This window comes from Podarcis cretensis, assembly GCF_951804945.1.
Source record: "Podarcis cretensis genome assembly, chromosome: 3".
In the NCBI taxonomy this organism is placed as follows: Eukaryota; Metazoa; Chordata; class Lepidosauria; order Squamata; family Lacertidae; genus Podarcis; species Podarcis cretensis.
In genome coordinates this window covers 45048378-45064677 of record NC_137172.1, presented here as the reverse complement: position 1 = coordinate 45064677, position 16300 = coordinate 45048378, and the positions used below count along the sequence as shown (strand labels likewise).

General features: G+C 37.2%; 1 protein-coding gene across 6 annotated transcripts in view; it reads right to left on the bottom strand.

Moving 5' to 3' along the window:
- AKT3 (AKT serine/threonine kinase 3) overlaps positions 1-16300 on the bottom strand; it is a 119335-nt gene that overhangs the window by 44762 nt on the left and 58273 nt on the right. For all 6 annotated transcript variants that reach the window (XR_013836947.1, XR_013836948.1, XM_079969523.1 and 3 more), the window contains exons 3-4: positions 6195-6320; positions 1040-1151 (exon numbers count right to left, since the gene is read on the bottom strand). Coding sequence is in view for 4 of the 6 variants with exons in the window: in XM_079969523.1 (XP_079825649.1) it covers positions 1040-1151; positions 6195-6320 (238 nt within the window). In the remaining 2 variants the exon portion in view is untranslated. The remainder of the gene's footprint in view (positions 1-1039; positions 1152-6194; positions 6321-16300) is intronic.

The following is a 16300-nucleotide window of genomic DNA, read 5'->3' as shown; positions in this document are numbered from 1 at the left end:
ATTAACCTTATATCACGTGTCCCTGTGTCTTCATTTCACTTCGCGGGGGTCGGGTCCTCGAACCACAAACACATACAAACCAACAAAAACAATAATACACCCAAAAACATCTTTATTCCCTCCTCCTTAAGATACCCCTGCTCAGTAGCCGGTAGAGAGGGATGGGCTCAATGCTTCCTCCCCACTCTGGGCATAGAGCATTGGTTAAGTTTTCATAGGCACACGTCAGACCCTTCCACAGCACTCCTGCTGAGGAAATCACTGGCTGATACTGTAAGGTAGTAGCATACTACAAAAAACATAGGTTTTTCATGCTTTGTCAAGCTGGGTCAGCTATTTCCTAGTCAATACTACTGAAGCGAATCACCCCGTTTCATGCTTGGACAGGCAACTATATTCACTTAACAGGGGAAGTGGAATAACTAGGAGAATCAGTATTTGCTCTAAGTAGTACGGGGACCTTGAAAAGTGTGTCAATTAATTGATGGTACTGGAATTTTTCTTCTGACTAATATTTAGAATCAAGGTATAAGAACAATTAGAATACATTAAATTTATGAATACACCAATAAAGTTAGGGATAAAGTTAAATGTAGAGAATAATGAAAGGAAACACAAATCAATATGCAGTTTAGCAACCAGTGGTTACCAGAACCCAACTGACAATGCAAAATACAACAGAACTCAACATTAATGAATTACAATACATTATTACAATAAATTGCAAACTTGCAATCAACATCAACTACTATATCTTCCTGTATGTTGATACTTATAGGGTAAAACACACATTTTTAATTAAATAAACTAACTATGTACTAATACACAAGACTGAAATATTATAAAGCCAACTAAAATGTTATAAAAATATTAAAGATGCTATCCATGAATTAGAAATATTTTGCGTATACTTATTCACATCTTTTGAAAGAAATGCACACGAAGTCTGAAAGTGTCACACAAAACTAGAAGTTGCAGCAAATATTTTCCTTATAGAAGTTTGCCTATATAACAAGAAACACTTTCATTCATTTCTTACCGTTCTTCTGGCGTATCTACGTGAAATGTCCTTTCTATCACAGTGGTCCATTGAAGACATCGGATAATAAATGTGTTTGGTTTTGGTCTCTCTGTTTTCATTAGCTGGCATTCTGGGGAGGGGGGTGGAGAAACATTTTTAAGATGCTGCTTTTTAATAATACGGGGATATGAACTAGTTTGGGGATATGGGGATATGTTCCAAGTACATATACCTTTTATATCAATCCAACACATTATTACACATTAGTACTTAAGGCTGCATTACTAGAATGAATGATGCAAGGAGGGAGCTGCAGCCCATGCTAGGAAAAGCAGTAGCAAGGGAACTTTAAATTAATTCAAATCTACAGGGCCTGGTGAGCTGCAGCCAAGGGATGTAATCTCTTGCAGATGTAATCTCATAGCCTATGACTATAAACATCTTGGAAAACAGGTGAGGTCCCTGCTAGGTTGGTGGTAGTGAAACAACTCTAATGATGCCGGTGAATTTCAGAGCTCAATTCAAAATGCTACTCTTAACCTTTGAAATTCTACATGGCTTAGGACCCAGATATCCGTTGCACTTCCTTCTTAAATCTGCTCATCCATTTAGATCATCCCAAGTCTTTCTCTGCATGTCCCTACAGCGTGGAAGGTAGCAACTGGAGAGTCTTTTCTGTGGTGGCTCGTCACCTTTGGAATGCCCTTTCCAAGGATGCCCACTTAGAGATCTCACTACTGTCATTTATGTACCAGACAAAAACATTTGTGTTGTTCCAGGCTTCTAAGCACTGCTATCATAACCATTATGTAACTTAGAACAGTTTGAGTTTATCAGCTGTTGCTGTTTTAATTTGCTGCATTAGTTCGTATGCATTGTTGTTTTTTTAAAAAATGTACATTTTGTTTCTCACTACTCTGTCAGCCACCGATGGAGCATAAATCTATGTTGAAGGTGACATGTATCAAATAAATAAATAAAGCCACTCAATTACTTTGTATTGTTCTATGGATAAATAGAATGATCAAATTTTCACATACATGCATGTTAAAACTCACTAAGTTCATCATCTTAAGCCCTTCTCCTGATGTCCCCTATCAGAGAGCTTTGGAGAGTGGCAACAAGGGAAAGGGCATTTTTCAGTAGGGGCCCTTCATCTATGGGATGCTCTTCCCAGCAAGAGCTGTCTTGCGCTGACATTAGCATACTTTCACCACCAAGTTAAGATGTATCTCTTCTCCCAAGCTTTTGATTATGATAATCATGCTTAATAATGTTTGAACCTGAACTCTTATGCATCCATAGCATGGGACTCCATCTCTGAGCTAGATGTCTTCCCCTTAAATAAACAAAGCTATGAAGAACTATTATAATATTCTTTATAAACAAATGAAAACTGTATGGACCTATAGAAAAAGAATGTTGGAAAATAAGGAAATGTACAAAATGTATTAATCTGGCGATCAGTACTGGCTCACAATGTTCAAGCCATTGCTGGGTCACTACCAAGTGAACACTGCAATCATCTCCTCTTCAAGTTTGCTGCTATACATAAACAAATGTAATTAAAAAGATGAATCTCAATTAAAAAACAGTTGGAACTCTAGAGTATCACTGAAAAAGATGAGCAAGCCAATAAAAACAGGAAGGCCCAGCATGATAGTTATCTACAACCAAGAAATATGGATCATTATTTTACAGCTTTCATTCTAAGTATTATTCAAGACATTTGCAGTCATAAGAGTTTTAAGAATTTAATAACTGGAGTGATCAAACACTGTCACAATAATAAATAGGAATATGATGTTAGCAAAATATTCCAAGTGTGAAAAAGTTCCCCCTTTTTCTGTTCCATGGCCAGGATGGTGAACATTTTTTTAAAGGTTTTCTGAACCACTGGGATCATTTCTATAACATGAAACAACTGTTTTGTCTTAGATGTAACATTAAACCATAATTTAGCACAAAAAAAAAGAGGTTTATGCTTGTGTGCTCCCATCTCCCATCTTGCTATGGCATATCTCCACCCACACTTTAGAACTAAAAACACAAGTTTGAGCCTGGCCTGGCTATATTATACTTTAAAATGTCCAGAGTTTCCTAAATTTGGACACAAAAAGGGCTCTGGACAGTTTAAAAGCAAAAGCTTCTAATCTATTGTGACCATGCCAAAGGAGGAGAGGCTCATGCATGCAGCACTAAACCATGGTTTAGAATTATGTGTAAAAATGCCAGTGATTTTCCTTACCACATCCCTAAAATGTCTGGCACACTCAAAAATATTGTAATATTGCAACTATTGGCTTGAAACAAAAACTGCACTAGTCTCTAAATGACACGGTTATGTTAAACTCTCCTGAACAGCTCTTAACTACAAGCTGTATATCAAAACATTTTGTTTATCTTACACCATTCTGAACCACAGATGACAAAGTTTGCTTGAAGCTGTAATTACTCTGTAAAGCTGGGAAGCCAATTAGACGGCCTAAAACCTGCCAGTTCCAAAAAAAAAGCTACCAAAAAAACATATCATCTGTTCAGAAATTATTAAAAGTTTAAAGTTTGAATTGTTAAATGTTTAACTATTTAACCTCCAGCATAGTTTTCCCCATTAAGGACATTTAATGTCCTCCATTAAGGACATTTAATAATTTAAAGAGGTTTTTTTTATTAACATTTCTCAACATGGTTAAGAACAGTCTATTTCAAGAACCAACATATATACAATATGATGCTCTCCTAAGGCCAAAACTACGCATTACATTTGTCAGCTTCTGCAAAAAGGCTACCGTATGGTAAATTAGCTTCACTCCCTCTGTAATTCTGAAGATAACTTACCTAGGTCTTGACATCATGGAAATGCTCATTTCCCTGACAGCAGCAGCCAAGAATGTTCAGTGGGATCAAAGAAGCACACCTCAAGATGTTACAGAGGGAGAAATTAAACATGTGGTTGCTGCATTTGGCAGCTACCACACATTTCATGTAATGTGTAGCTCTGGCCTAAGTGAAGCTTACTAAGTGCATACGTTCAGTTCAACAATTTTAGGCATTCTATGGGGATGTCAATCCATGATAAATATTTGAAATTATCTTTATCTTAATGTGCAATTCTACAGAGCAGCTTAAGTCCCAGAAGTGATGTCTACAACTGCAAGGGAAGTGCAACTTGTATGCTTGCTCAACCCAAAGAACCTTTGCTTGCACTCATTTTCCAGGGCCCCCTCCTGCTATGGTTCCTTGGGCATTTTTAACAAGTCATTTATACACTGCATTTCTGCTCTCAGAAGAAAACCCAGGGCGTTTACAACAATAAAACACTTAAACAAATACACAAGCAGGTGAGTATTTTTAGAAAATTCTAAATCCTGTCAGAATCCTTCTAAGCTCTTTAGGGGGAGAGAGACACAATATATGCACTAGCATCTAAAGTTTCTACAGATAAAAAAGGGGGCAGGGCAGAATTATATAGTTCAACTGCTTCTGTAGCTGAGGAAGTGTCAGCAAACACAGCTATATTGGTATATTATTTGCTATAGGTTTTGAACTACAAAACATACTGTATTAACATGCTAACACATGTTAAATAGAAGCAATAAAAATAAATAATAATAGCAATAAAGTTATGCTTCCTTGTGGCTCACTGGAAGCTATTATTTCCACTATTAGGTATTGCGACTGACCTAGTACTTACATATTTTTTTATTTTGCAATATAGGTTACGCATTATAGTGAGTTTTCAAATTAAGAGCAGCACGTACAAAAATCCTCATTTGTAAAATCTACTAAGTTTCTGAAACATTACTGCATTATTAATGGGGACTGATATGACCATATTCTTGGTTTTGTGTGCATGGAATATTAACATTATTTTTACTGACAGAATGTTCTGTGTGGATTCTTTCAAGAAAAGTGCATGGGTATGGCATTTTTTGATCTTATAAAGTGCCTGGGTGTGACTTTTTTATCTTGTCATTTTGGAGGTCTACTTGACTTGTAATCAAAATAAATAAAATGAGAGGTGTGTGACATTCCCCAAATACCCCCTTTGAACTGGAAGTTCAAATAAGCTTAAGAATATACCAAACTATACACTTAGAAGTGTTCCCTACATGATAGCATGAAATTGCATCCACCCCCCAAGGACTGAGGGTACAGCAGCCCACAACCAACAGGGTCACCACAAATCATACAGAGGCACTACTCTGTAGTTCAAAAAGATCCACCACCCACTACAAGGTGGTGTCTGAAAATTCAGGATTCAGTACAACATCATAACATCTTAATCATCCAGCACCACAATCCATTCTACTCAGGATTAAGTGCTTATGCATCAAAGGATGTAGCCCTTTAAGTAATGTGTTGTCTAGATCCATATCTACTATATACTAGACAACTTTGCCAAAAAAAGCTCCACTTTTTGAAATATGGCAACCCTACCATTCTCTTTCTATTCATTCATTCATTCATCCATTCATTCATAACACTCAATGCCACCACATCCAATCAAGATTTTAGGGCACTGAAACTGCTGATAAATTGCAGTTGTAAAGCAGCATTTCTGATATACTAAACTATTGATGTTCTTTTTCCCCAGAAAACTTTTCTGTTATGATCCTTGAAACAGATTAAAATAATTTCACTGTTAAACTTACTATGATTAATGACTTAACATCAACATTTTCCTAGGAAACAGAATGAATGGATCCTTATTTTTTGTAAACCAAGAAATATTAATGTGAATAGCAACACTGTGATGCAAATATTACACCACCTTAGCAAAGCAACTTATGTATTTCATCTTTTTTTTAGATTTGCTTGGAACATCATATTGCATTTCTATTAAAAACTTATTTTTAAATATGGAGAAGGCTCCACTTAACTTCCATATATAGATATGTATGTGAGTTTTGCATACATAGCAATCCTATATAAAATATACAGGTTTCAGCAGATGTTTCCAGTTATCAGAGTTTGGGGATCTAATAACTATTTTGTGTATGAAACTTCATACAGGAGCTGGACTTGGGGGGAAAATATTTCAAATTTCTAACCAAACCAAAAGATATTTAAAAGACAACACTAAAACCTATGTCTTTCCAAAGTTTTTCAGTGTACTGTGAGTTTGGTGATCCGTTAAAATAAAATTTGAGTGGTTACTGAAGATACTCACTTGCTACTGAAAAGTTGTTAAGAGGATATGGTAGATCCACATCTTGCGGCTTTTCCTTATAGCCTATGAAAGAGCCATCTGTCTTCAATAGGAAGTATCTTGGCCTCCAGTTTTTTATATATTCACCTACATAAGAAAAGATTAATTCAAGGATTAATATGAACGTATATCTTGAAATATTCATTATAGCATTGCCAAATGATCAGGAAAAAACTGGATGGGTCTCATCCTGTTTGCTTAACAATAGTTAGATTTACAGACATTAGTAAGTGAAACTTTTTCAAGAACGAACCTAAACATCCTCTTCTGTGAATCTCTGCAGATCGAACTGTTGTTAAGGGCACAGTAGCACAGGTTGATAAAAAGCTTACAAACCTAGCTTGTTTAATTCTCTTCTACTTTTAATTTTTTTAAAACAAATACTGTTTGGATATTCATTCAAACGGGGTTCATTCATTCAAACAGGATAGGCAGAAGACAGATTGTTATTTACTTGTAGTTCACTGGATGAGTCACAGTAGATTGACAGCGGTTTCTGACTCCCAATAGCCACAATAATTCTTTCTCCCTCCTCAAAATTAGCCTGTTAGAAACAGTGACCTTTACTATCTCATATGCAGAGTCTTCCCAGTATATACAGGTCATGGTGTATAGTAATTGACTTACCCAGTCCTAGAAGTGGAAGGAAAAAAATGAAGTGGAGTGGTTTCATTTAGATGGGGCAGGGGAGGAAGTGGGATGTTGTTGCTTCAAATTAGGCCAGATTCAATTATGACCACAAAAAAGAAGCAGACTGTTGTTAGGTCCACCGGAAAAGAAGGTGGATGGTGTCCCACTGTATGTTGAGCACCAGCTCTGCCCATGAACCACCATTTTGAATCTCACTTCTCTACCACCCTGGCTCCTATTTTGAACAATTTTGATGTACCTCATAGTTACGTTAAAAAGAAAATAGACATTGAAAGCATGACATTTGTCCCTGCTTGAATTAAAAAATGTTTCTCTTGCAACAGCTTATTTGATTCAGCTGTGCTTTTGTGTTGGGTCTTTTGATAATATGTTCATGTGTGCATTCCTTTGACTGGACATCTAGACATTCACAAATGTCTAGGAGAGAGTGTTTGCCTTCAGGCAAGGAGAATGCCCAACACCATTTCCCACAAAGGTTCGTTGGTGCTGCAGCTTGGAGAAGATTAAAAACAGCTGGAATGTCTCCTGGTTTTTTTCCAAACCTCGGTACAGTTGAGATAAGACTGCTTCCCTCCCAGAGGGTTTAAAATAGGCAGGGATTTCTCAGGGCCAACTAGATGATACATTCAATGCAAGAACATGTCTACACCATCTTCTGTGTGACAGCTGCTAAGATATTTGAAGACTGTTATCATGCTTTCCCTTAATTTTCATCTCTTCAGGATAAACATACCTAGCTCTTTCACCTATCTCTTGCAAGGATTGGTTTATACATGCATCACCATCCTGGTCACCCTCATCTAGACATGCTCCAATTTGTCAATGTCCTTCTTAAAATGTGCTGCCCAGAACAGGACACTGTATTCTGAAGTGGCCGAACCAGTTCAGAATAAAGGGAAGTATTACACCTAGCAGAGACATCACCTTGCCAACAAAGGTCCGTATAGTTAAAGCTATGGTTTTCCCAGTAGTGATGTATGGAAGTGAGAGCTGGACCATAAAGAAGGCTGATCGCTGAAGAATTGATGCTTTTGAATTATGGTGCTGGAGGAGACTCTTGAGAGTCCCATGGACTGCAAGAAGATCAAACCTATCCATTCTTAAGGAAATCAGCCCTGAGTGCTCACTGGAAGGACAGATCGTGAAGCTGAGGCTCCAATACTTTGGCCACGTCATGAGAAGAGAGGACTCCATGGAAAAGACCCTGATGTTGGGAAAGATGGAGGGCACAAGGAGAAGGGGACGACAGAGGACAAGATGGTTGGATAGTGTTCTCGGAGCTACCAGCATGAGTTTGACCAAACTGTGGAAGGCAGTGGAAGACAGGAGTGCCTGGCGTGCTCTGGTCCATGGGGTCACGAAGCGTCAGACACGGCTAAATGGCTAAACAACAACAACATTACAACTAGCAATCTTGACTCTGTGCTTCAGTTATTAGAGCTTATAATTAGCAAGTGCACTGAATTGCTGGTTTATATTCATGTTGTCATCAGCTAAGAGTTTTAGATCCTGTCAAACAGATCTCTTTAATCCTGTATGTATCCTTTTGATTTTTTGAACCTAAATATAGGAATTTAATTTATCTTGTTTTCAACCAAGTATCCAACCTGTCAAGATAGTTTTCAATCTTGATTTTGTTATCTATTGAGTTTACTAGTCCTCTGAGTTTTGTGTTATCTGCAGATTTGATAAGCATCCCCTCTATATCCTCATTGAATCCATTTGTTCAAATAGCTGTGGATTGACATGGTAGTAGTGTAATTCAGCCCACATTTACTATTTCACCAGCAAGGATATTGTGAGAGACTTTTTTGAGTGTCTGTTGCAATCTGCTGACTTACCAAACTAGTAACTCTATCAATTTATAAATGAGATAATTAATAAATGAGGTGTCTGAATTTTGCTAAAAGCTCTCTGCAACAATTTTAGTTCTTATAATATTAAGGTGTGTTTACCTTTGGTTTCATATGAAAGACAAGAGTGATAGAAATAACCACATATGTAAGGTGACATTTCCACACCCTAGTATATAACACGAAAGGCAAGTTCGAATATTCACATTTGAAAAGCTAAATTGAGTGGACCAGTAATCCATAGAGTAAAACAGAGGGAAACACTTTGTGATAATTTAATCAAGTGCAACTCTGGAGTAGTTAAGATAGCAGTAGTTTTGCTTTAGAGTATTATTTTCTATCCAACTTCCTGCTGTGTTAAATGTAAGCTAAATTATTATTTTGCTTACATTTACGCCTTTTAGGTTTCAGAAACATACTCCTTATAATTAAGGAAGAGGTCTCTAATTTTGTACACTGCATTGGAGAAAACTGAGTAATTCACATCATTTATATATCGGTCAAGCTATTTAAAGCTACTACAGAGCATTGCTTAAAATAGGATTAAACTAATTCATGTTGTATCACAGACATTTCAACTTATTCTTCTTAGAAAATAAAGCACAGGAAGGTCCAAACAAGGCTGCAGCTGTGGATTCAGGAGAAACTTCAAAATTCATTTGTTTCAATTTTTTCCAAGTGGAAGGGTTAAGTACATGCTTAACTGATGTTCTTTCTCTCTTTTATAATGTTAAATTAAATTGGGAAAAAATAGGTCATTAAGTTGTTGACTTTAACGTCTGAGTACACCTGGCCAAAGTTATGGATCTTTCAACCCCATTTACTTCAGGGGGCAAGAATGACTTTAAAATGAAAACATAAAAGATAAAGGTAAAGGAACCCCTGACCATTAGATGCAATCATGACTGACTCTGGGGTTGCGGTGCTCATCTCGCTTTACTGGCTGAGGGAGCTTCCGGGTCATGTGGCCAGCATGACTAAGCCACTTCTGGCGAACCCGAGCAGCGCACAGAAACGCCGTTTACCTTCCTGCCAGAGCGGTACCTATTTATTTACTTGCACTTTGACGTGCTTTCAAACTGCTAGGTGGGCAGGAGCAGGGACCAAGCAACGGGAGCTCACCCTGTCGTGGGGACTCAAACCGTGACCTTCTGATCAGCAAATCCTAGGCTCTGTGGTTTAACCCACAGCGCCACCTGCATCCCAAAATGAAAACACAGATTACTATAAAAAGAATGCTGCTGTGCTAAGTGGATAATTTGTTGTTTCTTTTTTGCTCATTTAAGGTGAAATCTAACAAGGCTTCCATTTCCACTCCTCCCCTCCTGTAGTCACCTACGCAACCACAAAATCTGCTACAGAAGATCCTCAGAGAGAGATTCTGGGAGCACACAGGGGCTGAAAAGAGGCAAACAGCCAGATGCCTCAGAAGCATGCTATGGCTGATGGTACTGAGTTGCTGAAAGGTCCAACAGAACCAAATGAGATGCATTCACTTTTCAAGTTCCTAGTACAATATGACAAAGGCTGTTTCACCCTTGAAACTAGGACCAAGATAGGAAAGTATACAAATCAGGCTGATCCAACACACAGCCCAAGGGCCATATGCAGCACTCAGTGCCTTTTCAGCAGTCCTCAACATTTGATCCCACCCCCACAGCACTTGTGTTGCCCTCCCAAAGCCAGGTAATCGAGGTGCTGGGCTTTGGGAAGGAAACATGAGGTCTCAGACATGAGGCGGGGGGCTCTAGGACCCTGCCAGAGCCTCACAACTCCTTCCCAAATCCCAGCCCCTCACTTAGTTGATTTTGGGAAGACAGCACAAGGGATGGGGGAGTCAAATTCTGCCCCCCCATGCCACACATTGTTTCATGCCAAAGTACTCTTGCAGCCCACTTGGTATGAAATGTTGGGCTGTGCTGATCTAAATAGTGTCAACCAAGAAAGCCTGGAGCTGTCGCCACTTGCTTCAACATCTTATTCTAAAAGAGTAAGTTACACTAGCCAAGAATTATCAAGGGTTGGCTTGAAGGAGGCTTTTTATAGTTAAGTTCTCACAACTTATTTTCTTCAATGAATTTGGAAATAGTGATGTAAAAATTTCAAGAAATCTTGAAGCCATGGGGAAAACTGTTTTTCCTTTGAGGGGTGGTTTTATAAAAATAAGAAATCTGGGGGAAGGGAATCGGAAAATATATAACCATTTACAGATTGAAAGTCATTTTATTGTTTTTAGAACATAAAATGTATCATGGATAACTTGGTTTGCCATAAAAAACTTTGTTGTATATTTAAAATGCAGTTTTTTCAGAAAATAATTGCAAAATTAATTTTCTTTAAGAAATATTTCACAAATGGAGCTACAAGCTACTGAATTGTAAAGGACCTCTTTGGCCAATTTATGAGGAGCAGGCAAAAAACAATAAAAACAGAAGAAACAATCAACATTAGAAAAATCAAATGTCAAGCCGACACAAAGAACTTATTTCCCTAAAATGAACTGAGAAAAAGAACTGGGGAAATCAATGAATATACATGAAATTTAATCAGCCTTATTTTCTGAGCTAGTGCTATCAGTTTCAGTTCCTGTTTCTCCTCCTTCCTAGATTGAAACAAGTTTCTCTACCCTTTCAAAAGCAAAGAAGGTGTTGATCCCTTCTTCTTTCTCGTGTGATAATGACAGTGCCCCCAAGAGGTAGAAATACATATTGCTCTTGATTTGAGAAATTTTTCAGCTTACAATTCAAGGATTGCTTGTCCTCAGTATACATGAATTGCAATTATCTATACTGTCTTACTTATGTCTTCTGTTTCATAGTTTTTAGACATCATAGGGGTGTCTTTAACATTTTAACCACCATTCTAAAAGCAAATATTCTGCACTCCTTTTTTCCTTTTTTTTTTGGGGGGGGGGAGGGACAGACTTGGGGAAAATATTTATACCTAATCCCTGGGCTTTCACATCTCTAGTTGGAATACAGCTCTCAACCAGGGAAACATGCATATTTTCCATCACCCACATGCCCAGCCCCCTTCTAGTGTTCTTAAACAGTCATGATGGATATTGGTCTGGAACACAGTCTTCCAAGCAACTTGTCCATATTCTCAGGTTGAACAAGCAGAAACTTATATATAAAAATAGGACAAACACACACTGGAGCCACAGTCATAGATGCTGCTCTTATATACAGAGTCTAAGCTAGAATAGATACAAATGGTTTTATGATCAAAGTGTTATGACAAACTGGTCGCTGCTGAGGGATTCTCCTAACTATCTTTGGGGTTATTATAATAAATAATAATAAATATTATGTAACAATCTTCTCAGCAAGCAGAATATCGCAAATGGTAAAACTGTGTCAATGCAACAGTGGCAGAGAAGTGTCATTTCTTCACCGCCATTACCACCACAGAGGACACTTCAAAATGAGGTCTACCTCATTTTTAGTCAGATTGGTCTTCTATTTTCATTCCCTGTTGATATAAGTGTCTACCCAATGTATTTGTTTTCTCTTCAGAAAACCAAGCAGCCTAAGTTCTACCAAAAGAAAGTGCATCTGCCCATATCATTTCTCCAATTCAGAGGTCAGCTAGGGTGTTGACAGAAACACAAGCCCTAGTAGCAGGAAATTCCCCCCCCCCCGAATGAATTAACATCTGGAGGGTCACAGGTTCCCATCCCTGGCCCCAGGGGTGCCAACTTCAATAAAATATTGGGGGTCAGGTAAGACCTGACCCACATAATTGATCATATGATGCAGTGCGCACACACCATTTGAATGGCAATACCCATCAACTTTGGGGGGCCCAGCCCCCTCAAATATTTTATTGGGAGGGCTGGAGACCCCTCAGCTCCAGGAATTGGCTCCTATGCCTGGCCTAGATCATTTAAAGTTGTTGGCATCTGTCTGTCTCAAGAGTCAATAGAGTGCACCTCTGGAGCTGAAGTCAAACCGCTGCAATAGCACTAGTTACACTAAAGTAACATCCTTGGGGCACAAGCCTGGGCAGCGTTGCTTAACATGGAAAATATATGTGCCTGAATATAACACTTCTAGTAAGAAGATGTGTTCACATGTTTCAACTAAATTAGGATAGCATAACTGGAAGGAGAACTTTTACCCATATGGATAACAGTAGAGGAAAAGTCATCCTAACAGAAAAATCACACACAAAAAATATACCTAATTCACATGTGGAGTTAATACACTAGAATTCTGCATTAGCCTTCCTAAAAGGGAGCAACAGCTGCTGAATAGACAAACGTGAGATTTCTCTCTCCTCTCTCTCATATACACACAATGCCCCCCCCCAAAAAAACCTGTTTGAAATGCTTTATCAATTTACTAAGCAGCCCCTGTGTTGGGGAGAAACCAAGTAGACAGGATTGCTTAATTTCAAATTAGGTTATGCCTTTATAAGCCAGGTATAAATACAGAGATGCCCTTTAGAACCAGACATAAAAGAATACAGCAAAATAGAGGAAATAAAACAAATGAAAACTACATGAAAGATATATAACAAATATAAGATGAATAAACAAACAGGATTTCAAATGAATCAACCTTAAAAGGAGTTCCCCAGCCAAAAAATATTTGTTATAAAAACTGAATTTACTTACCTTGGCCCTCTGAGGGCAGTGTTACCTAAGATTAGACATTAGAATATTCTTTTTACCCAGAATGACAACTGTCGGTGCCTCAAAGAAAGGTTGTTAGAAAGTTTGGATTCTTGTGCATTGTATTTGTAATATAATTTCAATTTTCAATTTTTAAAAATAAGTAAGCCTTAACTATTTTTAGAATCAAATAGTATTCCAAATAAAGAAAAACAAATGTCTGTGATTTGGCTAAGCAGGAAATATTCAGCTGTTTACTTCAAAATATTTTAAACAACTACCAATACACTTTAAAAATCAGAATTAAGAGTCCAACAACTAAGGGTGGGGGGGTGGGTGCGGGTGTGTATAAAATCTCACACAAGAACTGCAACTTACATAGTAGCTGTCAAAGTTAAATAAATGCAAAACTAACTAGAGTTGAAGCTCAAATATTGTCCCAGGCTAGCAATTATTAAGAAATAGGGGGGAAATAGTAAAAATAACTATTCAGTTAGACAAAACTAGTGAGTATTACCATTTCCTGATCTTAATGTGAAATCATAACAAACTTTTAGACTTTTGGAAACAAATTTAGGCAAAACACTGTTTTCAGAAATGCTGGGACACAAAAAAGCCAGTATTTTCCTTTTTTACCAATACCATTTAAAACTACAGTTATGGGAGAAACTCCCTCTTTTCCCAAAGTACTGTCCCTAAAGTCCATTAATGAGGTTTGAACATCTGATAAATTAATTAGTTGGTAGAAACACCACACTTGTTAAACTTAAATTGTCACAATACTTTTTTCAAATAAATTAATTTATAACGTTTAAAAACCACAGGCAGATGAGGTTGTAAACCGCCCTGTGTTCTTCAGATGAAAGGTGGTTCAGAAATTTAGTAAATAATAAAATAATGAAGAAATTCAGGAATAGCACAATAAAGTCAGGTCTTTGGTAAAATTAGTTTCACTTAAATCAAATGGTGATTGCAAAGCTCTCTACAGTATGCATGATAGAGGGGTGTCCAAATGAGCATGTTTGACTTTCACTTCTCCAGAAAAAGAAGAGGAGCTCCTACTTCACTTCTGTAATTTCAGAATAGAGCTATGTGGGCAGCTGGGGTCCATACTAGTCCTTTGTACACATAAGGAGTCCTTTGTACACATAAGGAGTCTCTGCATTGGGTAAATGTATTAAGGACTGCAGTGCCATCTAGAATTGTGAATCGCTGACTATAAAAGACAACACTTTCCCTTTTAAATTTGCTGCAGAATTAGGATTTATGTAATTGCAACCCCATTTATTAGCGAACACAAAAATTATGGTCACTTTTCACAAGTGTTTTTAAAAAATAACTTTTACCATGGAAATCTAGTAACTTTTACCATATAAATCTAGTACTAGCACATATAATGTACTAGCTTAATGGGTAGATCTTAAAACTTCTCTATTCCCAAATACATCAAAGAATTGCATCTCGAGTCACAACAATTCTGCAAATTATTAATTGCTCATTAATTATTTAAATGATCCTTACAGAAAAACTGAAAACTGAAAAAACGATTATGAAATATACAATGAAAGATGTACATTTCATTACTGAAATGAAAAACTGGCGCTTAATCCAAGTATTCTGGAAAACTTTCAATTTTAAAAAATTAATTTGCTCTGAACTTAATACTTGGGGGGTGATCCATCGTACCACCACATCCTCCCTACCCGACTGCCATGTACACTGCTCTGCAGTGCCCTATCACTGAGCCCTCTTCCCATGTCACCAGCCCTTCTGATGCATGGAAGGGCTGGATTAAGGCATAGGTGTGTAAATGCACTAGTTATTAAATGAAAGTACAAACATGCTTCCAGAATCCTTGACACATACTATCAATGGCTCTGGAAACTGTGCTCTCTCACAACTAATCAAATTAATCAAGAAGGAAATTATGCTAATCCCACATTGTGACTGAGTCAACTGTGTAACAAATAACGACACTGGAATTAGTAACTCCTGAATGCTTTCCAGAAAACCTGATACCTTAACCAAGAGATTATCAGCATTCTTATTATTATGTGAATTCCAAGGTAAAAGTCCTATGCATGATACAGAATAATTTATTTCACCAATAGAAGTTTTGTGTAAATGTAATTGTACTAGATAAAAATGGGATTATACTTTCTAATTCTACTGTAATACAATTATGGTAAAATACGTAAGATGTCGTAAATTACATTCTTTCCATCTCTAACAAAAATTATGGACAAAATACATTTCAGAATTCTAAACTGGTATGTTTTAGATTTGACTGAATTATACCAGGACGCTAAACATAAAACTAATCAGGATTCAGGGTTGTCGTCTATTTATTTCCTCTCTCTTTGGCAGTTAAAAATATTTCAGGACAATCATGTGTTAACAACATGGATTAGAAGATTATGTTCATTGTTTTCGCCTCTGACATGGTTATGCCCAATGCATATATGTTCTTGAACTTGCAACCAATTCGTATAAATCAATCCTGAGTACTTATCTAACCATATGAGTTAGACATATTTCAAAGCTTTGCACATATGGTCGAAGTGATCTACAGCCCTAATATTCATTAATTATTCATTATATCCTTCTACAGTGTTTGACCAGCACTGTCGGGGGGGGGTGATTTCAGTAACCAGAAAAGCAAAAGTTTCAACATGTTTTAACTCTAGCAAGTCTGATGGGTTTCTTGGAAGATAACTACATTGTCAAATAACCCCAGAATCTGTTTTGTTCTGACACTTTACTATATCTTAGTATTTTAAACAGCTTGATGTTATAGGAAACATGCTTTATCATCCGAGGATGGCTATCAGTGCAAAGATGCATATAATGTCTTGAAATCATCTGGAGTAAAAAAAAAACCAGATTTCAAAAAACAGACACGTGTTCAGACTTAAATATTAAAGCTGCACAGAGCAAGTGATACA